Source organism: Arabidopsis thaliana, chromosome 3 (genome assembly GCF_000001735.4).
Source record: "Arabidopsis thaliana chromosome 3, partial sequence".
In the NCBI taxonomy this organism is placed as follows: domain Eukaryota; kingdom Viridiplantae; phylum Streptophyta; class Magnoliopsida; order Brassicales; family Brassicaceae; genus Arabidopsis; species Arabidopsis thaliana.
The window spans coordinates 10291575-10318249 of NC_003074.8; the positions used below are offsets into that span (position 1 = coordinate 10291575).

Here is a 26675-nt window from a genome sequence, read left to right on the forward strand (position 1 = left end):
CTTTAACAATTTAAAATGATATTCAACATATCGTCTATTAGAAATAAAAATTCCATAGATGAATTTTATGTTCCACAAAACCCTTTATCTAAATAATATATGTGATTTGTGTAGTAGAAAAAAAAAATTGAGTTACAAAATATCTTCACAAGTTTGAGGGTATCTTTAGGGTATGCCGCTATGGTTTTGATTTTTATTCCCTTCCACTTGAAAATATATTTTTTTGTTGATTAATAAATTTGACATTTCCAAAAATAAAAGAATATTTAATGTGATGATATTGAATGTTAAAAGAGTAATGACTCAATTATCTTGAAGTATTTGGAAAAACGGTTGAAAGATATTGCAAAACAATAATTCTTTCAGGTGGAAAATATTTTTTAATAAAAATTTAAGAATATCTAAAGAATTCCATAGGTTTCCAAAAATAAAAGTCAATTTTTTCAATACAAGAAACTCAAGACATGTAGATAAATTTGAAATTACTCTACTTTAAAAATTCAAGCATGGAAGTACACCTTAGAAACCAAATAACAGTATTAGATAGAAAAATCAATTTTGTAAGCCTTATAGGTAATAGTAAATACCATAACAATAACGATGATATGATTTGAACCCGTGCAGTTTTATACCAAAAACAAACTCGCTACCAAATTACATTGGTTCAACTCTTTTAATAACAGTTTTTAACTAGTTGGAATTTGTAACCTCGTTACCAAAATTCATCATGTCAGTGGCCATCAGAGATCTTTTCCACCGTATTTTTTTTTCAAAGGAGAGAACTTTTTCACGTTTATCCCCTTCTTTATTGTTAATTAGGCTTTTGTATTGTTGCATCGGTGTTGCACAGTCCGCCCGTATGTGAAGGATGTTCTACAAGGGCGAGGCCTCTGGTGTAGAAAAGGAGAATACTTTTTCAAATGGTCAGAATAAGAAAATACCACATGGGTAATATAAGAGTCATCTTAGGTCAAGAGGTGATTATAGGCTCAATTCTCCTTTAGTGAGCATATAATGGTTTTAAGGTGTTGAAACAGTCTTTCTTAAAAAACAATAAGAGAGAGCAAATCTTAGATGTAATGTCTTTTTGAATGGTGTTTGTGTTTTGTGTATTAAAATTTAGAAAGATTTACCGAGGTCTAGTGATCAAATGTGTGTTGAGTGGTTTGGTGGAGTCACTTTAGCTGTTAAATGTAAGGTGACCAACTACGACATGTTTTAGTTTAGCAAATGGGATATGATGTTGCTAGCTATAGTGCAACAAAATAGCTTTTCGATGTATCACATCTATTAGAAGAAAAAAATGCAATGCTCGGCTAACTATTGAATATAATGATTCTCTTCATACGAACACATCTAATGTTTATTGGGTCAGTGAGAGAGCATCCAACTTGTTGTGAATGAGTAGTGAAATAAAGAATTTGTAAGTTGGACAATGAGCTTCTATGATTTTTCAGTGACATAGTGTTATTCAATAACCTAATTCATTGTTAGATAATAATTGATTCTAAATTATGTATTAAATATGGTTTTTTGGATCTAATATTTGTAACCATGCTTTAACCGATGTTCAAAATTCAATGTTACAAAACTATGATTTTGAATATAAATTTGGCATTATCTAGAACAAGAATATTTAAATTTTATTGCATAGAGAATCATTTAAAATGGGGAGATTTACAAAACTACCTTTTTTTACTACCTTTTTGCAACAATACCCTTTTATATTGTTCATTTTTAAAAATATCCATTCCCTTGAACAGAATGACCAAATTACCCTCATCTATTAAGAACATGTAATTGGAAACTGAAAGTTTCCCGCCAAATTTTTGGCGCTAAAATTTATTTTTCCCGCCAAAAAAAAATTCCGCCAAACTTTTTTTCCCGCCAAAAAAAAAGTTCCCGCCCAAAAAAAAATTTCCGCCAAAATTTTTTCTCGTAAATGTTTTTTCCCAGCCAAAAAAATGCTTTTAAAAATCCTTGTAAATTTTTTATAAACTCTTTTAAAAAACCTTGTAAAGTTTTTTAAAAGCTTTGGTAGTTGCTAAAAACCCTTGTAAATCATTTTAAAACCTCTTAAAATCTTTATAAAGTCTTTAAAAACATAGGTAAATACTTTAAAACCCCTTTTTAAACCTTTGTAAATTATTTTAAAGCTTTTTACAATAGTTTTACAAGATTTACAATTGTTTTTTAAGCATAAGTAATTGACATTGAATGATTTACAAGGGATTTTAAAAGATTATAAAAGAGTAAAACATGATTTATAATCGTTTTAAAGCTTAAAGCATAAGTAAGTGGCATAGAATGATTTACAAGGGATTTAAAAAGGGTTAGCATGGTTTACAATCGTTTTTTAGCATAAGTAAGTGGCATTGAATGATTTACAAGGGATTTTAAAAGCTTATAAAATGGTAAAATATGATTTACAATCGTTTTTAAAGCATAAGTAAGTGACATAGAATGATTTACAAGGATTTTTAAAAAGGGTTAGCATGGTTTACAATCTTTTTTTAAGTATAAGTAAGTGGTATTGGAATGATTTACAGGGGATTTTAAAAGCTTATAAAAGGGTAAAACATCATTTACAATCGTTTTTAAAGCATAAGTAAGTGGCATATATAGAATGATTTACAAAGGATTTTAAAAGTGTTTGTATGGTTTACAATCGTTTTAAAACATAAGTAAGTGGCATTGAATGATTTACAAGGGAATTTAAAAGGGGTTAACATGATTTACAATCGTTTTTAAAAAAGGTTTGCATGGTTTACAATCGTTTTTAAAAGATAAGTAAGTGGTATATAATGATTTACAAGGATTTTAAAAGCTTATAAAACGGTAAAACATGATTTACAAGAGTTTTTAAAAAGTTTTAAAACTCTTATAAAGTCTTTACAAACATTTTTTAACTCTTAGAAAAAGAATTGTAAGTATTTAAAACATTTACAACTCTTTTTGAACCATTTTAAAACTCTTGTGAACCTTTACAAAAGGTTTTAAAAAGATTTACAAGAGTTTTTAAAGGGTTTTCTTATAATTTTTTTTAAAATCTTTTAAAAACTCTTGTACATCTTTTAAAACCCTTTAAAAATCCCTTTAAAATATTTTAAAACACTTTTAAACCCTTTAAAAATCTTTAAAAAACTCTTGTAAGTCTTTTAAAGCCTTTTAAAATCCCTTATAAATCTTTTTAAACCCTTTTAAAATCTCTTGTAAATCTTTTAAACCCTTTTAAAATCTCTTAAATATTTTAAAACCCTTTTAAAATCCCTTGTAAATCTATTTCCCGCCAAAAAAAAAATTTTACGGGAAAAATATTTTCAATTTTTTTTTTTTGGCGGGAAAATTTTTTCCGAAATTTTTTGGCCGGAAAAATGTTTTTGAAAAAAAAATTTGGCGAGAAAATTTTGGCGGGAAATTTTATTTTAGAATATTTTAGGCAAAAAATATTAATATTTTATTTTGTTAACCTAAATCAATTTACAAATAGGGGTAAATGGTCATTAAAAATTTAAATAGGGTATAAATAAAAATGGTAAATAAAAAAGGGTAGAATTGAAAAGGAGTAGTGTGAAAAGGGTATTAGAAAGAATTTTTCTTTAAAATGATTTTTAATAGATTATCATAAGTAAATTATATACATATATGTATATTATATTATCTTAAATCTAATATAAATCATCGTGTTGTGTTCTTACAAAAAGGGTTCTATAAGATGATGTGAGAAAGGGAAGGGCGCATGGCGAGTACTCTTGATTTTTGGAATATGGGAAATAATTATTTTGTACCATATCCGACTTGGAAAAACGGTTACTTTGGTAAATGGGTATCTTTTAAAAAATTCAATACCCTCGTGTTACCCAATTCGTATATTTATCTTATTCTAAATTCAAATATTTAAACTTTAATCAAATTTTAAATTTCTAAACTATTTAAATCCTTACCTAATTTGTTTTTCCAAAAATTCAACCAAAAAAAATAAATCAAAATATAAACTAATATATTAACAAAAATAAATTTAAGTACATGATTTTCAAATATTATATTATATACCAATTTTCTCTAAAATAACTGCTAAGAATATCTTTCCAACACTACCCTTTTTAATTACGCCCCTTCGGCCCTTTCTATTGGCCATTTCATTTATAACCTCTTTTAATTTTTAATGACCATTTTACCACTATTTTTAAAATATTATAGGTTAACAAAATAAAATATTGATTTTTTCCGTCAAAAATCTTCCAAATATAATTTTTCCACCAAAACATTTTTTTAAAAACAAAACAATAATTCCCGCCAATTTGTTTTTCCAAGAACATTTTTCCTGCAAAAAGCAAAATTTACGGGAAATAAATTTACAAGGGTTTTAAAATAAAACCTCTATAACTCCTTTTAAAATTCTTTTAAAAACTCTGGTAAATATTTTAGAAACTTTTTGTAAGGTTCACAAGAGTTTTTAAATGGTTCAAAAAGAGTTACAAATATTTTAAAATATTAATAAATGTTTTTAAGAGTTAAAAAATGATTTACTAATGTTTAAAATACTTTTAAAGAGCTTTCAAAGGATTTTAAAAACTCTTGTAAATCATTTTAAAACCTTTTAAAACTGTTTTTAACAAATTTAAAAAGTTTTTAAAATGCTTTATAAATATTTACATGGATTTTTTAAGAGATTTTAAAAGATTTACAATGGTTTTAAAGGATTTTAAAACCTTTCGTAATTACTTTTAAAATTCTTAAACAATCCTTACAAATATTTTTAAAGCCTTCTAAAAACTTTGTAAATATTTTCTAAAGCCTTTTAAACCGTTTAAAAATTTTAAAAGTTTTTATAAGCCTTCTAAAAACTCTTAAAAAATCTTTGTAAATATTGTTTAAAGCCTTTTAAACCCTAAACAAATCTTATACATTGGTTTTAAAAGATTTACAAGGATTTTAAAATATTTACAAGTTTTTTAAAAGGGTTTTAAAGTATTTACATGTGTATTTGAAGACTTTATAAGGATTTTAATAGGTTTTAAAATGATTTACAAGTGTTTTTAACAACTTTACAAAAATTTAAAATAATTTAAAAAACTTTACAAGAATTTTTAAGAGTTTTTAAATGATTTACAAGGGTTCTAAAAAACGTTGGGAGAAAGTTTTTGTAGGGAAAAAAAAAGTTTGCGGGGAATAGATTTTTGGTGGGGAAAATAATAATTCAGTTTCTAATTACATATTATTAGATGAATGGTAATGTGGTTATTTTGTTCAAAAAATAAGTATTTTTAAAAATGGCAAACAAAGTTTTTGTTGCAAAGGGACTGTAGAAAATAAGTACTTTTACGAATTCTCATATTTATAGGATTATATGCCATTATATAGTACATTATACTGAATTATATTAATATTTTAAAATTGATATATATGGATTGGGTTGTAAATGCGGGTATGAAACGGATAGTTGAAACAAATAATATTTGATACCTAATTTTTACCCTAAGATAAAAAATTTGATACTACTACTTGATTTGAAAGCTATGAATTCTTTTTTTTAAAGCGGGTACAAATAGAGTAACAAGTGGAAGAAGAATAACGGGTATAAATGTTTAACCATATTGTGAGGCATATCGCATGAGGGATCATATACAATGAGAATGTATGCAGGTAAAGTATGTTCTTCATGATGAAAAATTTAACTTATTTTTAAAAAATTGAATAACCTCTCTTATAGCCTTGGTTAACCACTAGATAAAAAGTCTTCCATGATATGTTATTTCAATTATATTATTTAATTATAAATTAATTAAATTCAAGTCCTAATATAATGTAGCCTAATATAATATTTAATTCTAAACTATGAATTAACATAAATTGTTATTGGATATGATATTTGTAAATCCTGCTTCAAAGATTTCAACAGTTTAGTGTTGTTCGATTTTTATTTTAAGTATATCATTAAAATATGATGTTACTCTGAATTCATATATTTTATAAATTTTTGTAAAGAGAATTATTTGAAATCAATTTTAATAGATTATCATGAATGAACTATATATCGCATATACATTAATTTAGAAATATTCTTAACAGAAACATTATCCTCACGTATGATTTACAGAAATGTCATGCCGACATATCGTTTTCACTGAACTTCTTAACCTATTTAATTAATTGTCCAATATTTACTAGAAGATTGACAATAAGTTTTATAACTAAAACTACAATGCATTCAGTTAATAATTATTTCACCATCCACGTAGTGCGGGTAACTACTTAATATATATAAGAATTCACATGTATTACTTATTTTATAAATGACATCAAGGATTTAAAATTTCAAGGATAATAAAACATATGGAATTAGTTTTAAATCATTGATCTAATGACTTCTCCGATAATAAAAATGAAATTAAAAATGATCATATAATCGATAACTTATAAGTGAAATGAAAACATTTTAGTCTTAATAAGAAATCAGACAAACATACATATGGGGTGTGGCATGACCTTAGAGAATAATTTTATAGGCCTTTGCATGACCTTAGAGAATAATTTTATAGGCCTTTGCATGATGTCCACTTGTACATAAAAGAATTTTAATTCATGCTTAAAACTTGGCTTAAAAATAGCATGTTTGTCACTCTACTTTTTACCTTAAAACACAGCATGTAGTCCATAAGTTTCTTATATATATATAAACATAGTATCACAATTATTACAAGTAAAACATCATATATTATGTAGTCATTTAAAACAAATTCTAATGATAGAAAAGATTTAAGATATATATATTCCTTTTTTTAATTTATTTCTTTTATATATTTAAATTAAAAATATATAATTTGTAGAGAATCTATATTTCTCACCTTCTATGTAACAAATTCAAATTTTATATTTGTGTGTGTGCCTTTTTTTTTTTATTGTTATTCCTAATTGTGTGTGTCTTTCTGAAAAAAAATTGTTTAGAGGTGGCCATCTCTCTATACAATATTACTACATACTACTCCCTCTATTTTTTTTTAAATGATGTTTTAGTCCAAAAAAATTGTTTCATTTTAAGTGATGTTTTCAATTTTCTATGCAAATATTAAATATATTTAATATAATTTTGACCAGTCATATAATACATCATATTTTCTTATTGGTTAAGTTTATTCTATTTAATAATATTTTTATGGAAAAGACAAAAAATATATTTTTTTTTAATCTGTGTGTAACAACTTTAAACATCACTTAAAAAGAAACGAAGGGAGTATACTACTCCATTTAAGAATTTTGAGATTACCGTAAGCTTGTTGCCACTCTCGAACCATTAATTGTGACGACAATACTATACTGAATTTCATCTTCTTCTTTCTAGTTTCCATATTTTAAACGGAAGATGTTTAAATACATGAACATAAGCAATCTAGTTTAGAGATGTAGTTCAAAAATAAATTGTTTATTGGAAAATACAATACAATCATGTAAGTTCTTGGTGATTTGCTTCATTTATCTCTAATTTTTTGGAGTAAGTTTGACAAGTTCGTCCTCATTAGAAATTTTAGTAAAGTCTTTTTCCTCCTTTCGACCTATGCGATTTGTATCTTTTTTCTTAATTTAGTTTCTCTATAATTTGGTGCACAAAAACAGAAACAAAAACAAAACAATATATTCGGTAAAAATAAGTCAAACTAAAAATGTGATATATACTCTAATAATTTTTTTATTCTCTTTTTTTTTTGTCAAACAATTTTTTTTTTTTCCTATTCTCTGTTTCTTATATTTATATATTATTTATTTATTTATAATTTTACACAAATTCATGTAATTCTTTGTTGATCTAGCTTAGTTTAAATCTTCATAGGCATCAAAGGCGGCACTTGAGGAGAGCAATAAGCATAATTATACCGGTCCAAATTTTCTAGGCTAAATTTAAGGGTCCAAACATTTGTTTTAGTATAAAGACAAGGCCATTTTAAAGATTTTAAAGACTCTTTAGTATGAAAAAGGGTCCAAATATATTTTAGCATGAAAAATGCATAATTCTTAGTATGAAAAATGCCAATTTAAAAAATTTGTACAAGAGCACTGAATTTATTTGCCGGCCTGATAAGCATATTGTGTGTTTTTTTGGTCTTTGTGGATTCGGTCTCTTAATACTATTGTGTTTGCATGTGCACTTGTGGCCATTATTAAGGATAATGCTTTATTGGTAAAATTTACCTATAACATTCTCAAATCTTCAACTTCTCCACCATTTTTACCAATGTCACTGTGATGGTTGAATGAAACTACATAACTTAATTAAATGAAACAAACAAGAATTGGCTTGCTGGAACAAGCATGAAATTGCTCTTGGTTATGATGACGTAAATTGTAGAGTTGAAGATAAATATCGAAAAGACATTTAGGGAAAATAAATCAGAAGAAATGTGCAACTTAAAATATTTTTGTAAGAATATTATTGAATATTTATTTATTTTTTCTAGTGAAGGAGATATTTTTATTTTCTTAATCAGGAAAAAATCAAAAGTAACTCCATGGGGTTCAACACGAAATCCTCCATCTCTCTTTAAGCTTTAGTTATTGCTCTTTCAATTTCATCTCTCGAGATCTCAATCGGCAAGCCGACAAGTTGGCCAAAGAGTCTTTGTTATCCCTATGTACGCAACTTTATTAGTGTAATGAAAAATTAGGCATTTTGCTCAAAAAGGTATATAGGCGTACATGTAAGGAGTGTCTAAATTTTTGAGTAAATATAATTAGACAAAGTCTGTAAGTGCGGTTGAGGTAAAACAAATAGCAGGAAATGAACGAGACAATAAATTTGTTAACGAAGTTCAGTTTTTCCTATTCCCTGGGACCAAGTCCAAATTCGACTTCACTAGACCAAGAAAGCAAATTACAACCTATTCGCAAACGTGTAAAACAAGCACATCCCTCTTGATTTACCGCTCCCTTCTATTAAAGTGAAACTTTAAGGATAATCTCTACTCTTAACTAAACTCCCTCTAAGTCTAGATTTAATCAGGATAACCTAACCCTGAGCTAAACTCGCCATGAAACTAGACTTCAATTCTACAAGTCTCTGAAACAACCTTCACACACCACCAAACAAACTTGATCACACAAACACCAACACCGCAAAACTACGTCACACAAAATCTCACAGAAAGCTCTCAAAGGTTTCTTCTTTATGCTTCAGCTCTCTTGCCTCTCCAAGACGTCTTAGCTCCTCCTTATATAGCCAAAACGATTGGCTAATCACCATAGGAGAAGATTTCTTTTTTCCATAAGAAAAAGTAAATTTTCTTTTTACAATTTTCTTTTTTCTCATGAAACTTCACTTTCATGAAGTCTTCCAAATATCTTTAAGTCCTTTTTCCTTTTTGACTCATTCTCTAAACACGCTCTTCTCAAATCTTCTAGAAACAGACACTCATACAAAACTGTAGCATCCTGAATTACTTCTTGATTCATTCAGCAATTCCATCAGACAAAATCATGTATTACTTTTTGAATCATTCAGCATCTCCATCAGCAGCAACTACATCTTCATTCTCCCCCTTTTTAACTATGTTTGTGAACTCATCTGTTCTAACTCCAAAACAACATCACCAAACACTTCATCATTCTCCCCCTGAATGAGTCACAATATGGTCAAAACTATTTAAAAAAATATTCGGCTTCGCAATACGAGGTTGATAGCCTAGTATACCACTTCCATGAAATCCATCTTTCCTAACCCAAACCAGTATGCTCCTTATATCTTCATGATTGGATTTTCGAATGAACCTGAAAAAATTCCTCTTAGTATGTCCTTGAACTCCACAATGATAACATGTAGGACAATGAAATCTCACATCATAAGCATTCATCAATCAATTTATCTCCCTCAACAATCTGAAACACCTTGGCCTAATATGCCCAACAACACCACAATGATGACAAACATGTCAAAAAACTCGCTGAGGCCCACTCTACAATTTTTGAACTTTTTCTCGTAGCTGATGGAGTCTCTATATCAGTTCTCTATCAGATGCAATCTTTGCTATAATTGCAGTTTCCTTCACAGTTTCTGATGCAGACCTGATTTTACCACCATAAACAAACTTTAGATCTGATTTTGAAGGATTTCCTTTAAATACAAAAGGCCACACTTATCAGTCTTGCCAATATTCAAAATATGATCCAACTTCTTTGTGCCATTATTAAACATCCTCAAATTCTTTTGAGTTTTTTCAAGTTTTACTTTAGCTTGTGATGCTTCTTCTTCTTTCTCTACAGCAAATTTTGGTGTTTCAACAAGTTTAACTTCTAATTGAGCTTCTCCTTAGTTAACACTGAATTCTCCTCAACTACCTTATGACAATGCTCATATAAGGCTTTCTAATTCTCAGCAAACTCTTCATCACTAATACTTGCAGCAACATCATCACTTTGATCATTATCACTTCCAGTTTCAGGTCCTGTGGTAGACACTATTGTTGACCCTGATGCAGACTCTATTGTAGACTCTGAAGCAGACTCAAAAGTTGTATACGCCACAAAATTCTTCAGATCTTCTTCTTCATCTCAATCAGTTTCAGAATCACTAGTGAAGACATTGATAACCTTTTTTTATGCTTGTGTAGATTGGCACATTCAGAACGAACATGTCCATATCCTTTGCATTTAAAACACTGCACATTCTTTGATAAACTTCTCAACTCTTCATCAATTTTATCCTTCTGTTTGTAAATAGGTTATATTTGCTTTCTTTTTCTAGTGAAATCGAAATCTGAACGTGGTCTCGGGGAGTAGGAAAAACTAAACCTCATTAACAAATTTATTGTCTCGTTTATTTTGTACACTTGATTATTGCTTCTTCTGCACTTACATAACTCAGTTTTTATTTTAATAGTCGAAACTAGTCTCAACGATGTTTAGAAATGTGGTTTAAACACTTCTTGGGAGAAACACCACAATTTAACATCAAAACATGCATCTAGTGTAGTAACGCTACGTGCATAGATCAGAATTTTAATTTCTCTTAGATTGATATTCAATAGAACTGTATAAGATATTGCGCTGAAGAAGAATCTTCTGACTATATGCATACTTACTGACATCAAGAAGTGCATACCAACTTCATCAATAACATCATGAACGGCATGAAGGTAACTAAGTACCAAACCAAAACATAATTGTCAATCTTTTCACGTCTAACACAAACGATACATCCTCATACTTCATTTTGTTTCAAGAAATAATAAATCATATCTAATTACTAATGCATACTTTCGGTGTCTAAGTTTCGGGCTTATAATATTAAAGATGAAAGTTAGTGTCTCTTAGAAATTCATACTGCAACGTTAAAATCCAAAACATATATTTGTGTGGATATAAATTTTGATCACTCGAGAAATATTTCTTTTAAGGATTTAAACTTTCGCACTAAAAAATCCATATACAAAAATAATGAGAAATTAGTATTTTCTTGATTTGATGAATGAATGTAAAGGTGTAGCATATAGTTTCTAAGTTTTGAAGCAGGTATCCTCTGCGTCCACCTTCCTTTTCTTTTAATACTCTTCTTCCTCAATCTTCTGCATTAAATACCTTAATTACATTTGATTATCCGGTTATAATTTGATATCCAAATTTTGTAATGGTTTATTGACTATAGGTTTTTATAGACCGTTTAACTTAGTTATCTCGAACTAAACCTATTTTAAGAGTATATCCGAGTTAATATCATTTTTAAACTGTGATATATGTAATTCCGTTCGAGTCGGATTAACATGTCGAGATCAGACACCAACAATTCATAACATAATATACCTATATTTTCCAAATTTGAGTAATTTAATTAATTCACCCTAGATAATTTGAAGGGGTTTTTCTTTTCTTTTTTTCAGAAGTAATATTAAGGGTTATATACGTAAATCTCAGCAAATTACAGTCTTGTGTTTTTTTCATGTTTTTTTGCCTAATGTAAACTCTAAAATCTTTGAATGTCGTACATGTTTCTCCACAAAGATTTTTTTTTGCGATATAAAAGATTACATACTAATTTATGCATTAAGAACAAACAAGTTTCTACATCAATTATTCTACAATTTACAGCTGTTGATAATCAGATTTTTTTATATGAAAAATTGCTTTAGAAAAAATAATAAAACATGAAGAACTATATATATATATATATATCTTTTAATTATATATATTATAAAAGCTTTCAGTTTTTAATAAGATTCGTTAAGCTTAAGTGGTAAAAAAAAATACTTTTAAACTTGGAAACAATATTTTAGAACTCTTAATTAATTAATTACACACGTAATTAGTTGTTGGGGTCACATAGTCACATGCGTGTGTTGTTCCTTCTCTCAAGGTCCCCCACACACATCTAATTGATGATCCTAGGCTTGTCACTCTTATAGCCACTCATACAAATGAAGCTTAAGCCACTTGACATTGCCATTAAACTCCATAAGCTTTGTTTTTTTTCCACTTACAGGCTTCCATTAAATCTTCCATTACATTACATAACAGAAAAGCAAAACACTTTTGCCCTTTTTAGACATTTGCTTATTGTGAAGGTGTGAAGAGTCCACGTTTCTAGTTTATGTTTCTTTGAAGATTCCTCTTCTCCACGCGCCTCTTTACGCGTATTCTATTACCGACTTCTTCCTTAGTTAGTGTGTACGACAAACAATTACAATTTCTTTTTCGATTACAAAATTGGAACCACTATTCATATATTTAACACTAGGTTTTTAAGTTTCATCGAAGCTTCAGGCAGATCACTAAAGTGAGTCTAACCTTAGTAAATAAGGTTTTATAAGCTTGCCCACACGTAGACAGTAGACTCAATGTGGGATAAAACCGAATATGAAACTGTAGTAAGAAAAAAAACTTTTGTAAAGTTACGTCATGTTTTTTAAACCCAATACTATTGTATCACCACACGTATTTATTCACATTTTTCCGTTAACACTAAAAATCTTTTATTTTTGAAAGCGTAGCCAACCAATATTAGATAAAATTACTGCATAACTCGTTTAGTGTATTAGTAGATTTTTTTTAGTGTCTTTAAAAACACGAGTTCAAGTTTAGATAATAGAGAACATTTTGATAGAGTATTTATACTAGAATTTTCACACATATGAAAACGAATATAATTTTGGAAATTTTAAATTTTCTCTTTTCAAAAACAAATTAACAGAAGATGTTAGTTTGTAATATGTTGGTAATTGTGATTTTCAAAGTTTTAAATTCTGGAATTTTCAATTACAATTTTCTACTTGGTGTACATAAAGCTTGTAGTAAATTTGTTAATTCGGAAGTTAATGGATTTTTTGTAACAAGAAAATAAAAATGATTAGTACTTGAGAGTTGACATTAGCCAGTAGGGAAGTGCATATAACGCGCTTAAGAGGGAAGTAATTAAGAAAAGAGTCGTTTCCACTTAATTAAATCGTAGCCACAAATAATGGGGTTTCTTAAAAATGGCTTAAGTGTACTTAAACTTTTGTATGATACGCCAAATTATGTGCCCTTTCAAATATGGAAACTATTTAGTTATGCTTTAACGAGTAGGTTTTCAATCACTCATAACCCTTGCTATAAAATCTAAAATATATCATTTTTATTTTATTTTGCAAATATGAAAATCTAATGGTCTTATTAGCTCCATAGATCATTCACCTCCTCAAAGATAACATAGTTATTATTATTTTTTAAAGTTACTTATCAAATAAAAGTGCACCAATTCAGATGTTTGGTATACGGGTCCGGTACCATGGACTTGGCCCTTGGGTCTACCCATATTCGACTCGTACCCAAACGTTTATTTTGTTCTTTTCAATTGAACTAACAAACTAAGCATCTTAAGTATAAAAAAATCGTTAATTGTAATGTAAAAGCCAAAAACCAACAGACAAATATTGATTTTTGCGTTTGTGCTTAACATAATTATTTAATGAAAAAATTATATGTTTTAATTTTATAACTCAAAACCTATTTCTTAAACTGATGTTGAATTGTCGAAAAACTAAATTAATAATGTTGGCAGATATATATGGTCACGTCAAAGTCTATCTAATCAGGACTTTTGTTTTTAATCTTGATAAACGCATGTTATCGCATTAAAAATGAAAAGAGATGGGATGTGGCAACAAAAGCAAGTATTTGCTACTTGAAGTGTGAAGGACCATACATTTGATTAATTTTGGATGTGTTTTTGGTTAGGAATTAGTCACTTTTCACTTTAAGATAATGGATTTCGAATTTGGTTGGGATTAGAGTGAGATAACTTTTTAGAGTGTCAAGATCGTCGCGTCTCCATCTTAATTTGTACTTTCTTTGTCATGTTCTTAATTTGTTTACTAATAGAGTATAATAAGTTCAGTTACCTACAATTAATTAAGTTAATTTGGCGTCATTATTTATTACTATAAAGTAGTAAACTAATGTACTTTTATCGATTTCTTTATGAGACATGCCCTACTACAAAAGCATATAAAGATCATTGAGTTGTTGAAGTACATAGCAAATTTATTCTACCAATTTAATTACCATCCAATCTTTTTTTCGTCAACTATGACTTGAATATATGGACAATATGGTTGACTAAAGAAACGACAAGGAGTCTCATGCCGAAAACTTAGTACGTCGAGGCTTGTGTGTGGTAACGATGGAAGAAATAGATTGAGAAAAAAAAGTGAAACGGCAAGCAGTCTGTTTATGAAGTCTTTGGATCTCTTAAACCGGGCTTTGTCCAAAATTAGAATGGAAAAAAAAAAAGAAGGATCCCTTAAACCGGTAAGCAACCCGATTAAATTCAATATGTGTACAGAAACTTAATTTGATTTTTTTATAAAATTTAAATCAAGACTAATATGGAGACTTACAAAAGTTAATTATATGAATTGTATGTTACAGATTGAGTGCGAAAGGATGTTCCACGTTCAATCCACTAGCGAAACAAAAAAATCATTTATTTAACTGATTGTCTTCGTAAGTTTACTTAGTAATATCATGTTGAAACATTAAATCTGATATATGTGCCACTATGTAAATCATTTAGTTAACTTATAATTGAAACAAGAAATGTTATGTGTGCCACTATGTAACTTTTATTAGTACATATATAAAGGAAATAGCGTTTAATAAATCGACTGCTAATCTAAAACTAACAAGATAATTAATTATGATCACTAAGCTTCATTCTAACAAATCAGTTTATAGAGGACAAGAAAGCTTATAATTACTCCACCTTCTTTTGTCTTTTTGTTTGTGAAAGAGAAATATCTGATGGTAAAAAAGCCCAAGAAGACCTCCTCTCTACACCTTTAAAGTTTATGCAAATTTAGAAACAAACAAAACGGACCACTATAGCTAATTATCTTATATAGATAAGATATGTAGAAGGAGGGATATACATATGTATAATAACAATCTTGATATATAACTTCCATCATCCATGGTTAAGATTGTAACACCATGAGTTGGTGCGAGGATAATTCATATATACAAACCAAAAATCACGCGTATGTATGTTATTGCATGCATGTCTTGCATCATCCATGCATGAATGCATCAAAGAGTCTCCAGTCTTTAATATACATATCTACATGGATGGATGAAAGTCATGAAACCATGTTATTAAAACCCTTTTTCAAAACAAATAATAATGAAACCATGTTGTTATAATTGGTTAGGTTTGAAGAGATATACATAGATAGTCCCCATGCATGTGTTATTAGTAGTGTTTAGGATGAAAATAACCCCTAATACATAAATTAATTTTATGATTAATTAACACTCTAAGATTAAGGTAAAACATAATTAATTAAGACTTTAGATTAATTAAGGGTTAGTAATCACGCGGTGAATTTAGTCTCTATAAAAGCAGTACCTCACCTTCCACAACCTTCAATATCAACTCACCCACATCTTTCTCTCTTATTCTCTCACTCTTTTTTTTTTATATTCCTCTCTCTCTAAATCTATAAAATATATTTAAAAACTTGATCGTATATAATAAAGTAAATAAAGAATAATAACAAAAAAAATGGAGAAAAGAGGAGGAGGAAGTAGTGGAGGTTCGGGATCATCAGCAGAAGCAGAAGTGAGAAAAGGACCATGGACGATGGAAGAAGATCTTATTCTTATCAACTATATCGCCAACCACGGCGATGGTGTTTGGAATTCTCTCGCCAAATCTGCAGGTTCGTTTAATTTCTTCTTAAAATCAAATTCAATTATTTATAGTTATATACATATATGGTGTATGAACTAGGGTTTCGTCATAACATGCAAAGGTATATATCCTATACGACAAAAGCAGACTTTTTTTTTGTTAAGGTAAAATACTTTTTCTTACGTACGTTCATTTCTTTTATATATAAATCTATCTACACAGATATTAATTATATTTTCATAACTAGATTTTTTTTTTAAACGTGTATATATATATGCTCTATTATATTCGTTCTTTGTTAAAGAATCAATCTAAATATTAAAACGTTTTCATGTGTTGGATACTTGGATATATGATGCTTTAATGATGGCCTAGTGGTAGAGTAAAATAATGTAAAATACTTTTTTAAAACATCAAAAATAAATGATACACGTATTTTTATACTCATATGTCATATGTGCTACTACTAATTATAATTATGTGAATATATATCCACGTAGTAAGAGTCATATTGATTGTGATGATTGATAATATGAATGTATATAGGTCTAAAACGAACCGGGAAAAGTTGCCGGCTCCGGTGGCTGAACTATCTCCGCCCCGACGTACGACGGGGAAACATCACTCCAGAAGAGCAACTTATCATCATGGAACTTCATGCTAAGTGGGGAAACAGGTTGGTTTTAATTTACTTGTCGTAGAATATATATAAACAATTATATATACATACATATACACTATGTGTAACTAGAGAAAAAGACAAACAAAGGCAAATTCTTCCAACTTTGAATCGTTTATATACTCTGAAGCTGCCAATATGCCACGTAAATCTATGAAAAGACAAGAAAGCAAGACATTTGGTGACTAAAGCAAAAAGTGTTTATTTCCTTTGTGATAAGCTTGATCGAAGTTTGTTCTTAGACGTAGCTAAGAGTTTTTGTGCACGTGTCAAATTTTCTTAGCCACTCACATTAAACCTCGTGGGTTTTATCAAAATAACATTTGAAAATCGTGCCTATTTCTCCTCCATGCTCATGCGTCAGCGTCGACATGGCTAGATTTTTCCCCAATATTTTTATTTTTATTTTTTTGAAGTATATAAGTGTGTCAAATTTATTCAAGTGATTTCCCACGTTTCTGGAAGATATTTTTCTTTAATTTATCTATGTTTTTTATTCGAATTCTATATTTATTTGTTTTATATGTATATAGAGCTGGAAAATATGGCCCAAAGTACAAGGTACATGATTCTCTAATTCAACAAATTAAATGGTATATTTTGTTTTTAAGTAAGTGCGAATAGACTTACATATTTTATCATCTAAACTAGTATAGTTATATATATATATATATATTTTTTTATAGTATAGTTTCATGTTATCTGCAATTAACTAATTACGAATTTGATTCTTATTATTTAAGGTCAAAATTTTATCAAGGGAAGAACCAAAAAATATTCATTTAATTTGTATTTTCATAATTCTTTTATTTAAATTTTCAGTTATTTTATAAGTTACTCTTTTTGGGTTGGTTTTAAACTAGTTTCATTTTCCTAATCTCTACAGTTTAATTGACATCTAGCTTTTATCAGTTAATCTTAGAAGTACCGTTTATTAACACTTTTAACAAACAAACAAAAAATTGTAACGCTTTTAAGTTTTAACAACAAATAAATTATATAATTTATAAGGCTTATCAGAAAGAAAGAAAAAAATAATCTAGAAATTGAAAAAGATCCAAACATTGTACATGTAATAATAGTACAAAACCAAAAAGCCTAGCTCATGACAGACACAACTGAAATAGACGTAAACCTTAATGTTTTGGCTTCATCTAGACGTACTAACTTTGGTCCTATGCATTCGCATATTAAATCTCTTTACCCCACAACAATCATTAGCTCATCATAATAAACTAACACTAATAGTTAAATAATGATGTCACTAATGCAATTTCCTCTTAATTGTATGATTAGGTGGTCGAAAATCGCCAAACATCTTCCAGGAAGAACGGACAACGAGATCAAAAATTTCTGGAGGACAAGAATTCAAAAATACATCAAGCAATCGGATGTAACAACAACATCGTCCGTTGGATCTCATCATAGCTCAGAGATCAACGATCAAGCTGCAAGCACGTCGAGCCATAATGTCTTTTGTACACAAGATCAAGCGATGGAGACTTATTCTCCTACACCGACATCATATCAACATACCAATATGGAATTCAACTATGGTAACTATTCGGCCGCGGCAGTGACGGCAACCGTGGATTATCCAGTACCGATGACCGTTGATGATCAAACCGGTGAAAACTATTGGGGCATGGATGATATTTGGTCATCAATGCATTTATTGAATGGTAATTGATTGATCGGTGGACAAAACATGGAATATTAATTGAGTATTATATATGATTTTTAGGAGTACTATTATTAGTACGTGACATGTATATGTTTTTGCCTCGTTGTAGAGGTTTGGGGTTATAATTAATATATAATGTTATCTAATATGCAACCTTGATACATATTTGGATCTTTATTGAACCCATGTTATACATAAATAAAATTGTTGAAGGGGTCATATTTCCGGATATCTTTTGTTTTATTGAAGTAATTTTTCTTAGGAATGTTCGTACGTACCATGTATATATGAGAACATCATTTAGTTTTGTTTTGTTGATGACCTATGAATCTATGATTAGTTTAATGTATATATCATATAAAAGTTGTTATTTACTCCCTCCGCTAGAGGTTTTCACATATATTATAAAGCATACCAAAATATAATGTCAAATTATAATCATAATATAATTACTATATTGGATACTTTTAAATTACGATAAAACATTAAAAGTTATACAAAAGATGGGTTTGGTAAAATATAAATCCGCTATACATAAAAATTAACAAAACATCAATTTTCATAAAGCAACAAATAAGTTTATAACATGGTCAAATTGTTTTTGTGCAATCTATAACATGATCCTTTAATGAATTTGTTAATTTCTGTGAAAAGGTAATAATTGTATTTGTAAAGTACTCTTAAGTTTAAGTGACTCTGAATTCAGTGCAAATGATTGCACCAACCTCGTAAGATGCACTTTTCTTAATTTTACAACCATAATGTATGCGGCGGATCTTAAACAAAAGCCTTTATCCGCATATATATCTCATGTCATACTCGACCAGTACAATTATCCGTTAACCAATTGATATAGTTACATAAGAATTTATAGTTAAACACATCATATAATTTGTATACAGTTTTTCTTTTTCTGGAAGGTTAAATCAGAGCAAGACGTCAAAGCAATAAGGTTAAAACAGAGCAATAATTTTAGGTGTATGATCAAATCGAGAAGCACCTTCAATGTTCATCCATATATATATGCAAACACATACACTGATACACATATGAGTTAGGCATGTATATACATATACATAATACATGTAACATGTGGATCGATGTGTGTACATATCACATGACGTACTCATCATGAAACATATAGCACCTACTCTTACCAATCGCAATAAGACACGTATCACATTGATGCTCAAAATAGAAAGTTTTTGGTACAGTTCACGTTGCCTTTATTCAACAATTTTTATCCATTTTTGGGCATCGCCATTCAACATGTAGAACCCGACGTGAGCCTAACTCCACGAATCAAAACCACAACCTTTAAGATGAAGATATCAACTTATCTTAGTTAATAAATGAATAGAAATAAACAATGGTTCAGTTTGATTGATATTTCTATCCATATATTCTTCAAAACCATAAATATTTATACTTAAAACATGGGATGAAAAATAAGTTTCAATAAGGTAGGAACATGTACATATATTGAGCCGCAATGATATAGATTGACTATATGACATAAGTTCGTAGAAATGTGTAATTTATATTTATTATATGTATAAATTGGGTAGAATAATTTGGAAATTGGGACATGATGTTAGGTTTGGAAGTGTAAGCACTATAGCGAGACGGCAAAAGCATTAAAAGCTTTACCGAACTTTTTAACTTTAGTCTTTAAGCAACGACACATTTTGTCCCAATGAAGCATGTGTAAAGGATAAATCCAAGCTCCACTTCCTCTTCTCTATGCATTGGCTAGAATAGGAATAATTCATATATATTCCAATTATTATTAACTTTTTTTAAATTGGCAACCATGTTATGTATATAGTATCTTTATTATATTCACATTGCATGCTACACTATATATATTTCTTTTACATCTTGGTGTAGAAAAGTAGAAAACTCGCATTATGCTTATTTTAGATTCTCAACTACAAATTTAAATTCGAAATGGATGTGGAATTGGGCCACATGTTTATTTAATTGATTAGGCCAACGTTTTTATCATGTGGGAATTGTCGACTTCACATGTGAATAATAAAGGAAAAATCACATGGCGGGTCGGTCACAAACATACAAGTGGTTTATAATTTAGAAATGTAAATAAACGTGAAAGAATTGTTTTTTTTCTTTTAAATTCTCTTTATTTGTGTATTTGCTTGTTCATTGTTATAGCCTCATGCCTTAGCTGTACTTTCTGTATATAGCAAAAACCATTTTCTTCCCGTCTCAATGAGTTTGACATAATCTTTATTCAATGTTGAACAGTTGAAGTCGGCGAATATCTAAGAAGATTTTCATAACTATCGACTTACTAAATTATATCATGTGCAGTAACTATCTTTGAAATCAAAGAAGATCTTCCATTAAAGATACATAAGCAAATATTCTTTTTAGTGAATATGGTTTTTAATTTCACTATACTAGGGTAATATATTTTTCGGTTCATGCAATATTCATTCAATTAAACTATCATGCCTTTACCATTACAATTCACTTGGTTCCGGTTAGATCAACTTTGTTTTTGGCTTTGGTCGATTATTAACTTGGCCCAAGTCATGCATTCCACGCATGAAGCACCCTCCGAAGTTCCTTTCCTATGTTCTCTCTAATCTTGAACCTGAGGGATTGATTGAGAGTGACAACTCTTTCGGTTGAGAGCAATAAACTCATTTGATGAATAAGGTTTTCGACCTTTGCATCCATTTTTTTTTTCCTTTAATCTAGAGGGTTGTCGATTCAGAAGCAAGAGTCAAAACTAAATTTGGAAGTTTAGTTCCACCTAATTCAAACAATGATATATATGTTAAACCAAGGTTAATAATGTTAAACATAGTTTCTTACACTATTATGTCTATTATATGTAGGAATTGATTGATTATTATTTTTAATTATTATGAAAATGTCTACTGAAAAAAATTAAGAGTTTTGGCTAATTAAAAAGCTAGACAAAAAAAGTTTTTGGCCATTTTCTCTATAGAATTTGCTCTTTCTGTTGTTACTTACATTAAATGCTGTCTTGCACCTATATGGCCTGAATGTGAGGAAGGCCCATATCTATTGGTGAAAGAGCCCAAAGGTTAGGCCATTCAGTATTTTTCTGTTCTTGAACCTGATATGGATCTTCTTGAGTTTATTTGCCTCACTATTCCTGAGCCTATTATCATCACATTATATCATACAGTTGCATCAATTCAAAGCCTAAACAATTGCATTAACGTGTTTCTAATAAAAAAGGATCGGAGGATTATTGATAGTTATATCTTATTTTAAGCCCAAAAGATAAACACATTTGTGGTGGTTGTTTACTTCGCGTATGTGTCCTTACCATTCAGACACAAAGTTATACTGTATTATTTAATGTATCTTATGAGCCACTTGGCAGAGAGATATGGAACGTATGAACTCGTACTTACCACACGTCTACGATAAAAGCTTAGTTTTGTCTATCGATAAATATAAATTATTCGATTTGTAACGTTTTGGATTTTAATATATCATCGGAACATCATCCTCATCTCGACCACACTTCCCAAGACCAACCACATCATGGTTTTTGACACTTGACATACGATAATTCGTCATTTCATTTTTCTTTGTTTTAACATGTACAAACTATACAAGTTGTTATTTTGTTCCTATAGTCAAATTTACTAAAGAATATATAGAACGATCCTTTGAAATTTTAGTATTATGCGGAGAAGATAATTTATTTGAGATGAAAATTTATTATAGAAGTTGTACTGCATTAATTGTTACCATTCACAAAAACTTAATTATAAATGTTATAAATTTTTTTACTTGTAATTTTATTGTACAACTCTTTTCTACCGCTTTCCACTATTCCAAAAAAATTACAACTTCAACTAACAACTAAAAATTTAAATTTTTGTACAGTTTTATGTAATCAAACTGGATTTAGAGTTTTTTTTGTTTATCTCATGATTGAGTGGGTGATTGGTTGGGCTGTAACTGTAAAGTTTTTGCTGTAGAGATTTTGGTGTAGCTGTGTTAGCTGTAACTGTAACTTTTATTGTTGTAGAATTATTGCTGTAAGTTTTTTTATTTTAAATAATTTATAAAAAAGAACTAATAAAATATAATAGTTGTAATACACTTTTTTTATATAGTAAATAAAATGCCTTGCATTACTAATTTAAATAAATATATTATGATGATATAAAAGTAAAATATAGTAAATATTTTTTTTGTTATATATTTATGTTGATAATTTTAATTTCTTAGATTTATTTAATGAATTAAAATTTCTACACCAAAAAAAATTTGGCTTTGAGAATTTACTCTCCTACAACCTTAAAAATAAAATTAAAAAAAATTGGGCTGTAGGTTTAAAAATAAAGCTACAACATGATTAGTACGTAATCAATACTTTTAAAAAAATTAAGGATGTAAGTTAGACTTATACGCCAACCAATCATGCACTGAATAACATCAACTCTTATCATTTCTACACAAATTATTCTAAAGTATTTGATTGAATATAATTTCAGTTAAATTTGATCATTATTCTTTATCATCTAAAATATATATACTTTTAAAAAGATGAAAGCATATGCATCAGCAGAGAAAAAAAAAGATGTTCAATGCAGAAAAAAATATTTAATTTTCGGAATTAAATTTAAAAAATAAAACAAATTTAAATAAACCCCATTAAAGCTTCCTACCAAAATAAAAACCTTTAAAGCTTATTTTATTTATCACTAAAATCATAAAACCACTAATTATTACCTAAATCGTTGAATATTTCAATTTGATGTAATTTTACTTTTAACGAATTAAATAATAATTATACCAATGATGATGGGCCAAGCAAGTCGTGCAAGCAAAGAGTTAAGCTAGGTCCCACTCTCATAATAAGTCCAGAAAATGGACGATCTAGATCTAGTGTAGTCTCTATCCAACTCTAATCTTCACCGTTTGTTATTACACAAGTCAAATAAGGATAAAACTGTAAATTCACAACAAAATCGTCGAAATATCATATCATTCACTGGTGGAGGAAACTGAAGAAAACGATCCGATAACAGCATTTTCTATTTTCTTCTGTGCCTCAAAAAATCATAATTTTCTCGGAAAATTAAAAATCATGTTTAAGATTTTCTCGAGAAAGTAAAAAAAGGAAGAAGAAGAAGAAGAAACCATGGGAAGAGCTTTCGTGTATGTAATTCTCGGAGGAGGTGTTGCTGCTGGTTACGCAGCTCTCGAATTCACCCGTCGAGGTGTCTCCGATGGCGAACTCTGTATCATTTCCGAAGAACCCGTAAGCTCTCGAAATATCTCTTTCTCTAATGAATCGATTTTCAATTTTTATTGTGTTTGATAACGAAATCATCGTTGTTGTTGTTTGGTCCTGAATCGTTTTATTCTGGTTTTTCACTCTGATTTTTGAGTGACTCTGTAGTTGATTTTACTATTAGTAGTTTTGATTGAAGATTTGGTGGTTTGATGATTATTAGATTGAAACTGATTAGGTTTGTATTTGCTTGAGCTTCTGATACTTATAATTAGAAAGTCTCAAACGATTAAGATATAATCAGGTGTTACTAAACGTATTTTTAGTGTGAGTTTCGTTAAAGATTAGGGTTTTGCTCAAGATTCATTCTAATATTTGCTTTGTCTAGGTTGCACCGTATGAGAGGCCTGCCTTAAGCAAAGGTTTTCTGCTGCCAGAAGGTAAGAAAAAACCCGGTAGCTTGCGGTTTTCTACATTTGGAGTTAGGGAAAGCTAAGATGTATGGAATTTGGTTATATAGTTCATTCATTAGGCTCTGTAAAGGTTACTCATGATCTTATCTGCAGCTCCTGCACGGCTTCCTTCTTTCCACACTTGTGTTGGAGCTAATGATGAGAAGCTTACACCGAAATGGTACAAGGATCATGGTAATTACATTTGCACTTTCGATTTGGAGAAACTACTGTTTTACTTGGTGGTATGTCTACGGGATTCTTTTCTGATAATACTTTTGTCAGGAATTGAATTGGTACTTGGAACTCGTGTTAAGTCCGTTGATGTGAGGAGGAAGACTCTTTTATCGAGCACAGGGGAGACTATAAGTTACAAATTCTTGATCATTGCAACAGGTGCCCGGGTATGGCTTGCACAATAATATTTATGTTTTCGTTTATCCAAAGTAAGAGTGTGTTCCGGTGACTATTAGCATAAACGATAAATCACTGGTTTTTAACAACGTATTATCCTCTTTATGATTTTGTAATTAATTGGCTGAAGACAATGGGTTTTTGTAATAGTTGAATGTCTAGTAGATGTTGTGAACATTGTTGTAGGCAAATCTGCTCACTCCTGAAAATTGCCAAAGGAATTTGTGCTATTTTAAAACATAGAACATTAAACTGCTAAAGTTGTGGCCTTATTCTTGTCACATTTGGCTCGTGCAACTAGGCGTTGAAGCTTGAAGAATTTGGGGTGGAAGGCTCAGATGCTGAAAATGTTTGTTACTTACGAGATCTAGCTGATGCAAATAGGCTTGCCACTGTGATTCAATCAAGCTCCAACGGGAATGCGGTTGTTATCGGCGGTGGCTATATCGGTATGGAGTGTGCTGCATCTTTAGTGATCAACAAAATCAATGTGACGATGGTTTTCCCAGAGGCTCACTGCAGTAAGTTCTCTCGATTATTACTAAACTTACGTGTACGAGAGAAAGGTTGTGTATTTAGCTTGACCTTTTTAGTTTCTTATGACAGTGGCACGTCTCTTTACGCCCAAGATTGCAAGTTTGTATGAAGACTACTACAGGGCTAAAGGCGTAAAATTTATAAAAGGAACGGTTTTGACATCATTTGAGTTTGACTCGAACAAAAAGGTAAGATCGTTTCTTTTAGCTTGAGATTCAACTCGAAAAATGTCTGGTACGTTGCATCTATGTATACAACTAAGGATGGCAAGAATCAGTAGAACCACAGATACTTCTGGTCCAGTACTCAAACTATGAAATCTTGAGCCTTGTTCAATGTATTTGTTTATTGATATGAGGTTTTTTGGTTTTCGATTTACAGGTTACTGCAGTTAATCTCAAAGACGGGAGCCACTTACCAGCCGACTTGGTTGTGGTTGGTATCGGGATACGACCAAACACAAGCTTGTTTGAAGGACAGTTAACAATAGAGAAAGGAGGGATAAAAGTGAACAGCAGAATGCAGTCAAGTGACAGCTCAGTGTATGCAATAGGCGATGTAGCTACATTTCCAGTGAAACTATTTGGCGAAATGAGGAGGCTTGAGCACGTGGACTCAGCTAGGAAATCTGCGCGACACGCAGTTTCAGCCATCATGGATCCAATAAAGACCGGAGACTTTGATTACTTACCATTTTTCTACTCAAGGGTCTTCGCATTCTCATGGCAATTCTATGGAGACCCTACAGGTGATGTTGTGCACTTTGGAGAGTATGAAGACGGGAAATCATTTGGAGCGTATTGGGTTAAAAAGGGTCACCTTGTTGGATCTTTTCTTGAAGGAGGCACTAAAGAAGAATATGAAACTATCTCAAAGGCGACACAATTGAAACCAGCTGTGACTATTGATTTGGAAGAATTGGAAAGAGAAGGACTCGGGTTTGCTCACACGGTTGTGAGTCAGCAGAAAGTTCCTGAAGTTAAGGATATTCCGAGCGCTGAGATGGTGAAGCAATCTGCAAGTGTGGTCATGATAAAGAAGCCTTTGTATGTATGGCACGCAGCTACTGGAGTCGTTGTGGCTGCATCTGTGGCTGCGTTCGCGTTTTGGTATGGGAGGAGACGCCGTAGATGGTGAGGAAAAAAAAAACTCTTCAAGTGTTGGATTCATTGGAAATGGAACTTGCTGTTGTTTGTAGCATTGGTGGGAGAAATATAGAAGGGAGAGTCCAAACTACTCAATGTGATTACATTGGTATACGATTATTATATGCTTCTTTTAAAATGCATAAACGTTTCCACTACAAACTTTGATTCAACGTCTTTGAAGCCCTTTGTTACTTGTTAGTGTTCATAATCTTGTGATTATTGGTAGAGTTAATTCGGCAATACGGCAATACCCATAAAATTAGAAAAATAGCAATGAGGAGCTAGCTAACAAATAATTTTGCACACTTATTTAATTGTTATGACAGAAATCATAATTAATAAACAAACTAAATGTGA

The 26675-nt window shown here is 30.0% G+C and overlaps 3 protein-coding genes and 3 long non-coding RNA genes across 7 annotated transcripts; 4 read left to right on the plus strand and 2 right to left on the minus strand.

The window, feature by feature from the left end:
• Nucleotides 1–8724: 8724 nt before the first annotated feature.
• AT3G05295 lies at nucleotides 8725–9339 on the plus strand. The gene has a single exon (NR_141166.1). It is a non-coding gene; the product is annotated as an other RNA (long non-coding RNA).
• Nucleotides 9340–12311: 2972 nt separating this feature from the next.
• AT3G05305 lies at nucleotides 12312–12622 on the plus strand. The gene has a single exon (NR_141167.1). It is a non-coding gene; the product is annotated as an other RNA (long non-coding RNA).
• A 1652-nt stretch (nucleotides 12623–14274) lies between these two features.
• Nucleotides 14275–18918, plus strand: MYB21 (myb domain protein 21). Of its 2 annotated transcripts, NM_113696.3 has the most exons (3): nucleotides 14275–16178; nucleotides 16697–16826; nucleotides 18126–18918. In NM_113696.3, the coding sequence occupies exons 1-3, from the start codon at nucleotides 16022–16024 to the stop codon at nucleotides 18517–18519; spliced, it is 681 nt and encodes a 226-aa protein (NP_189418.2). In that variant the 5' UTR covers nucleotides 14275–16021; the 3' UTR covers nucleotides 18520–18918. The 2 variants fall into 2 exon arrangements, with proteins under 2 accessions (NP_189418.2, NP_001326661.1); NM_001338911.1 differs by lacking the exon at nucleotides 14275–16178 and having other exon boundaries at nucleotides 16427–16826; nucleotides 18126–18734.
• AT3G05315 lies at nucleotides 15182–15384 on the minus strand. Its single transcript, NR_141168.1, has one exon. It is a non-coding gene; the product is annotated as an other RNA (long non-coding RNA).
• On the minus strand, nucleotides 15843–16829 carry AT3G27809 (uncharacterized protein). Its single transcript, NM_001125249.1, has 2 exons — nucleotides 16710–16829; nucleotides 15843–16172 (listed from the first exon to the last, which is right to left on the minus strand). The coding sequence occupies exons 1-2, from the start codon at nucleotides 16807–16809 to the stop codon at nucleotides 16126–16128; spliced, it is 147 nt and encodes a 48-aa protein (NP_001118721.1). The 5' UTR covers nucleotides 16810–16829; the 3' UTR covers nucleotides 15843–16125.
• Nucleotides 18919–23435: 4517 nt separating the features above from the next.
• Nucleotides 23436–26580, plus strand: MDAR4 (monodehydroascorbate reductase 4). Its single transcript, NM_113698.4, has 7 exons — nucleotides 23436–23794; nucleotides 24156–24207; nucleotides 24334–24414; nucleotides 24505–24623; nucleotides 24935–25154; nucleotides 25240–25358; nucleotides 25552–26580. Exons 1-7 carry the CDS (start codon nucleotides 23675–23677, stop codon nucleotides 26305–26307), a joined length of 1467 nt encoding a protein of 488 aa, NP_189420.1. The 5' UTR covers nucleotides 23436–23674; the 3' UTR covers nucleotides 26308–26580.
• Nucleotides 26581–26675: the final 95 nt, after the last annotated feature.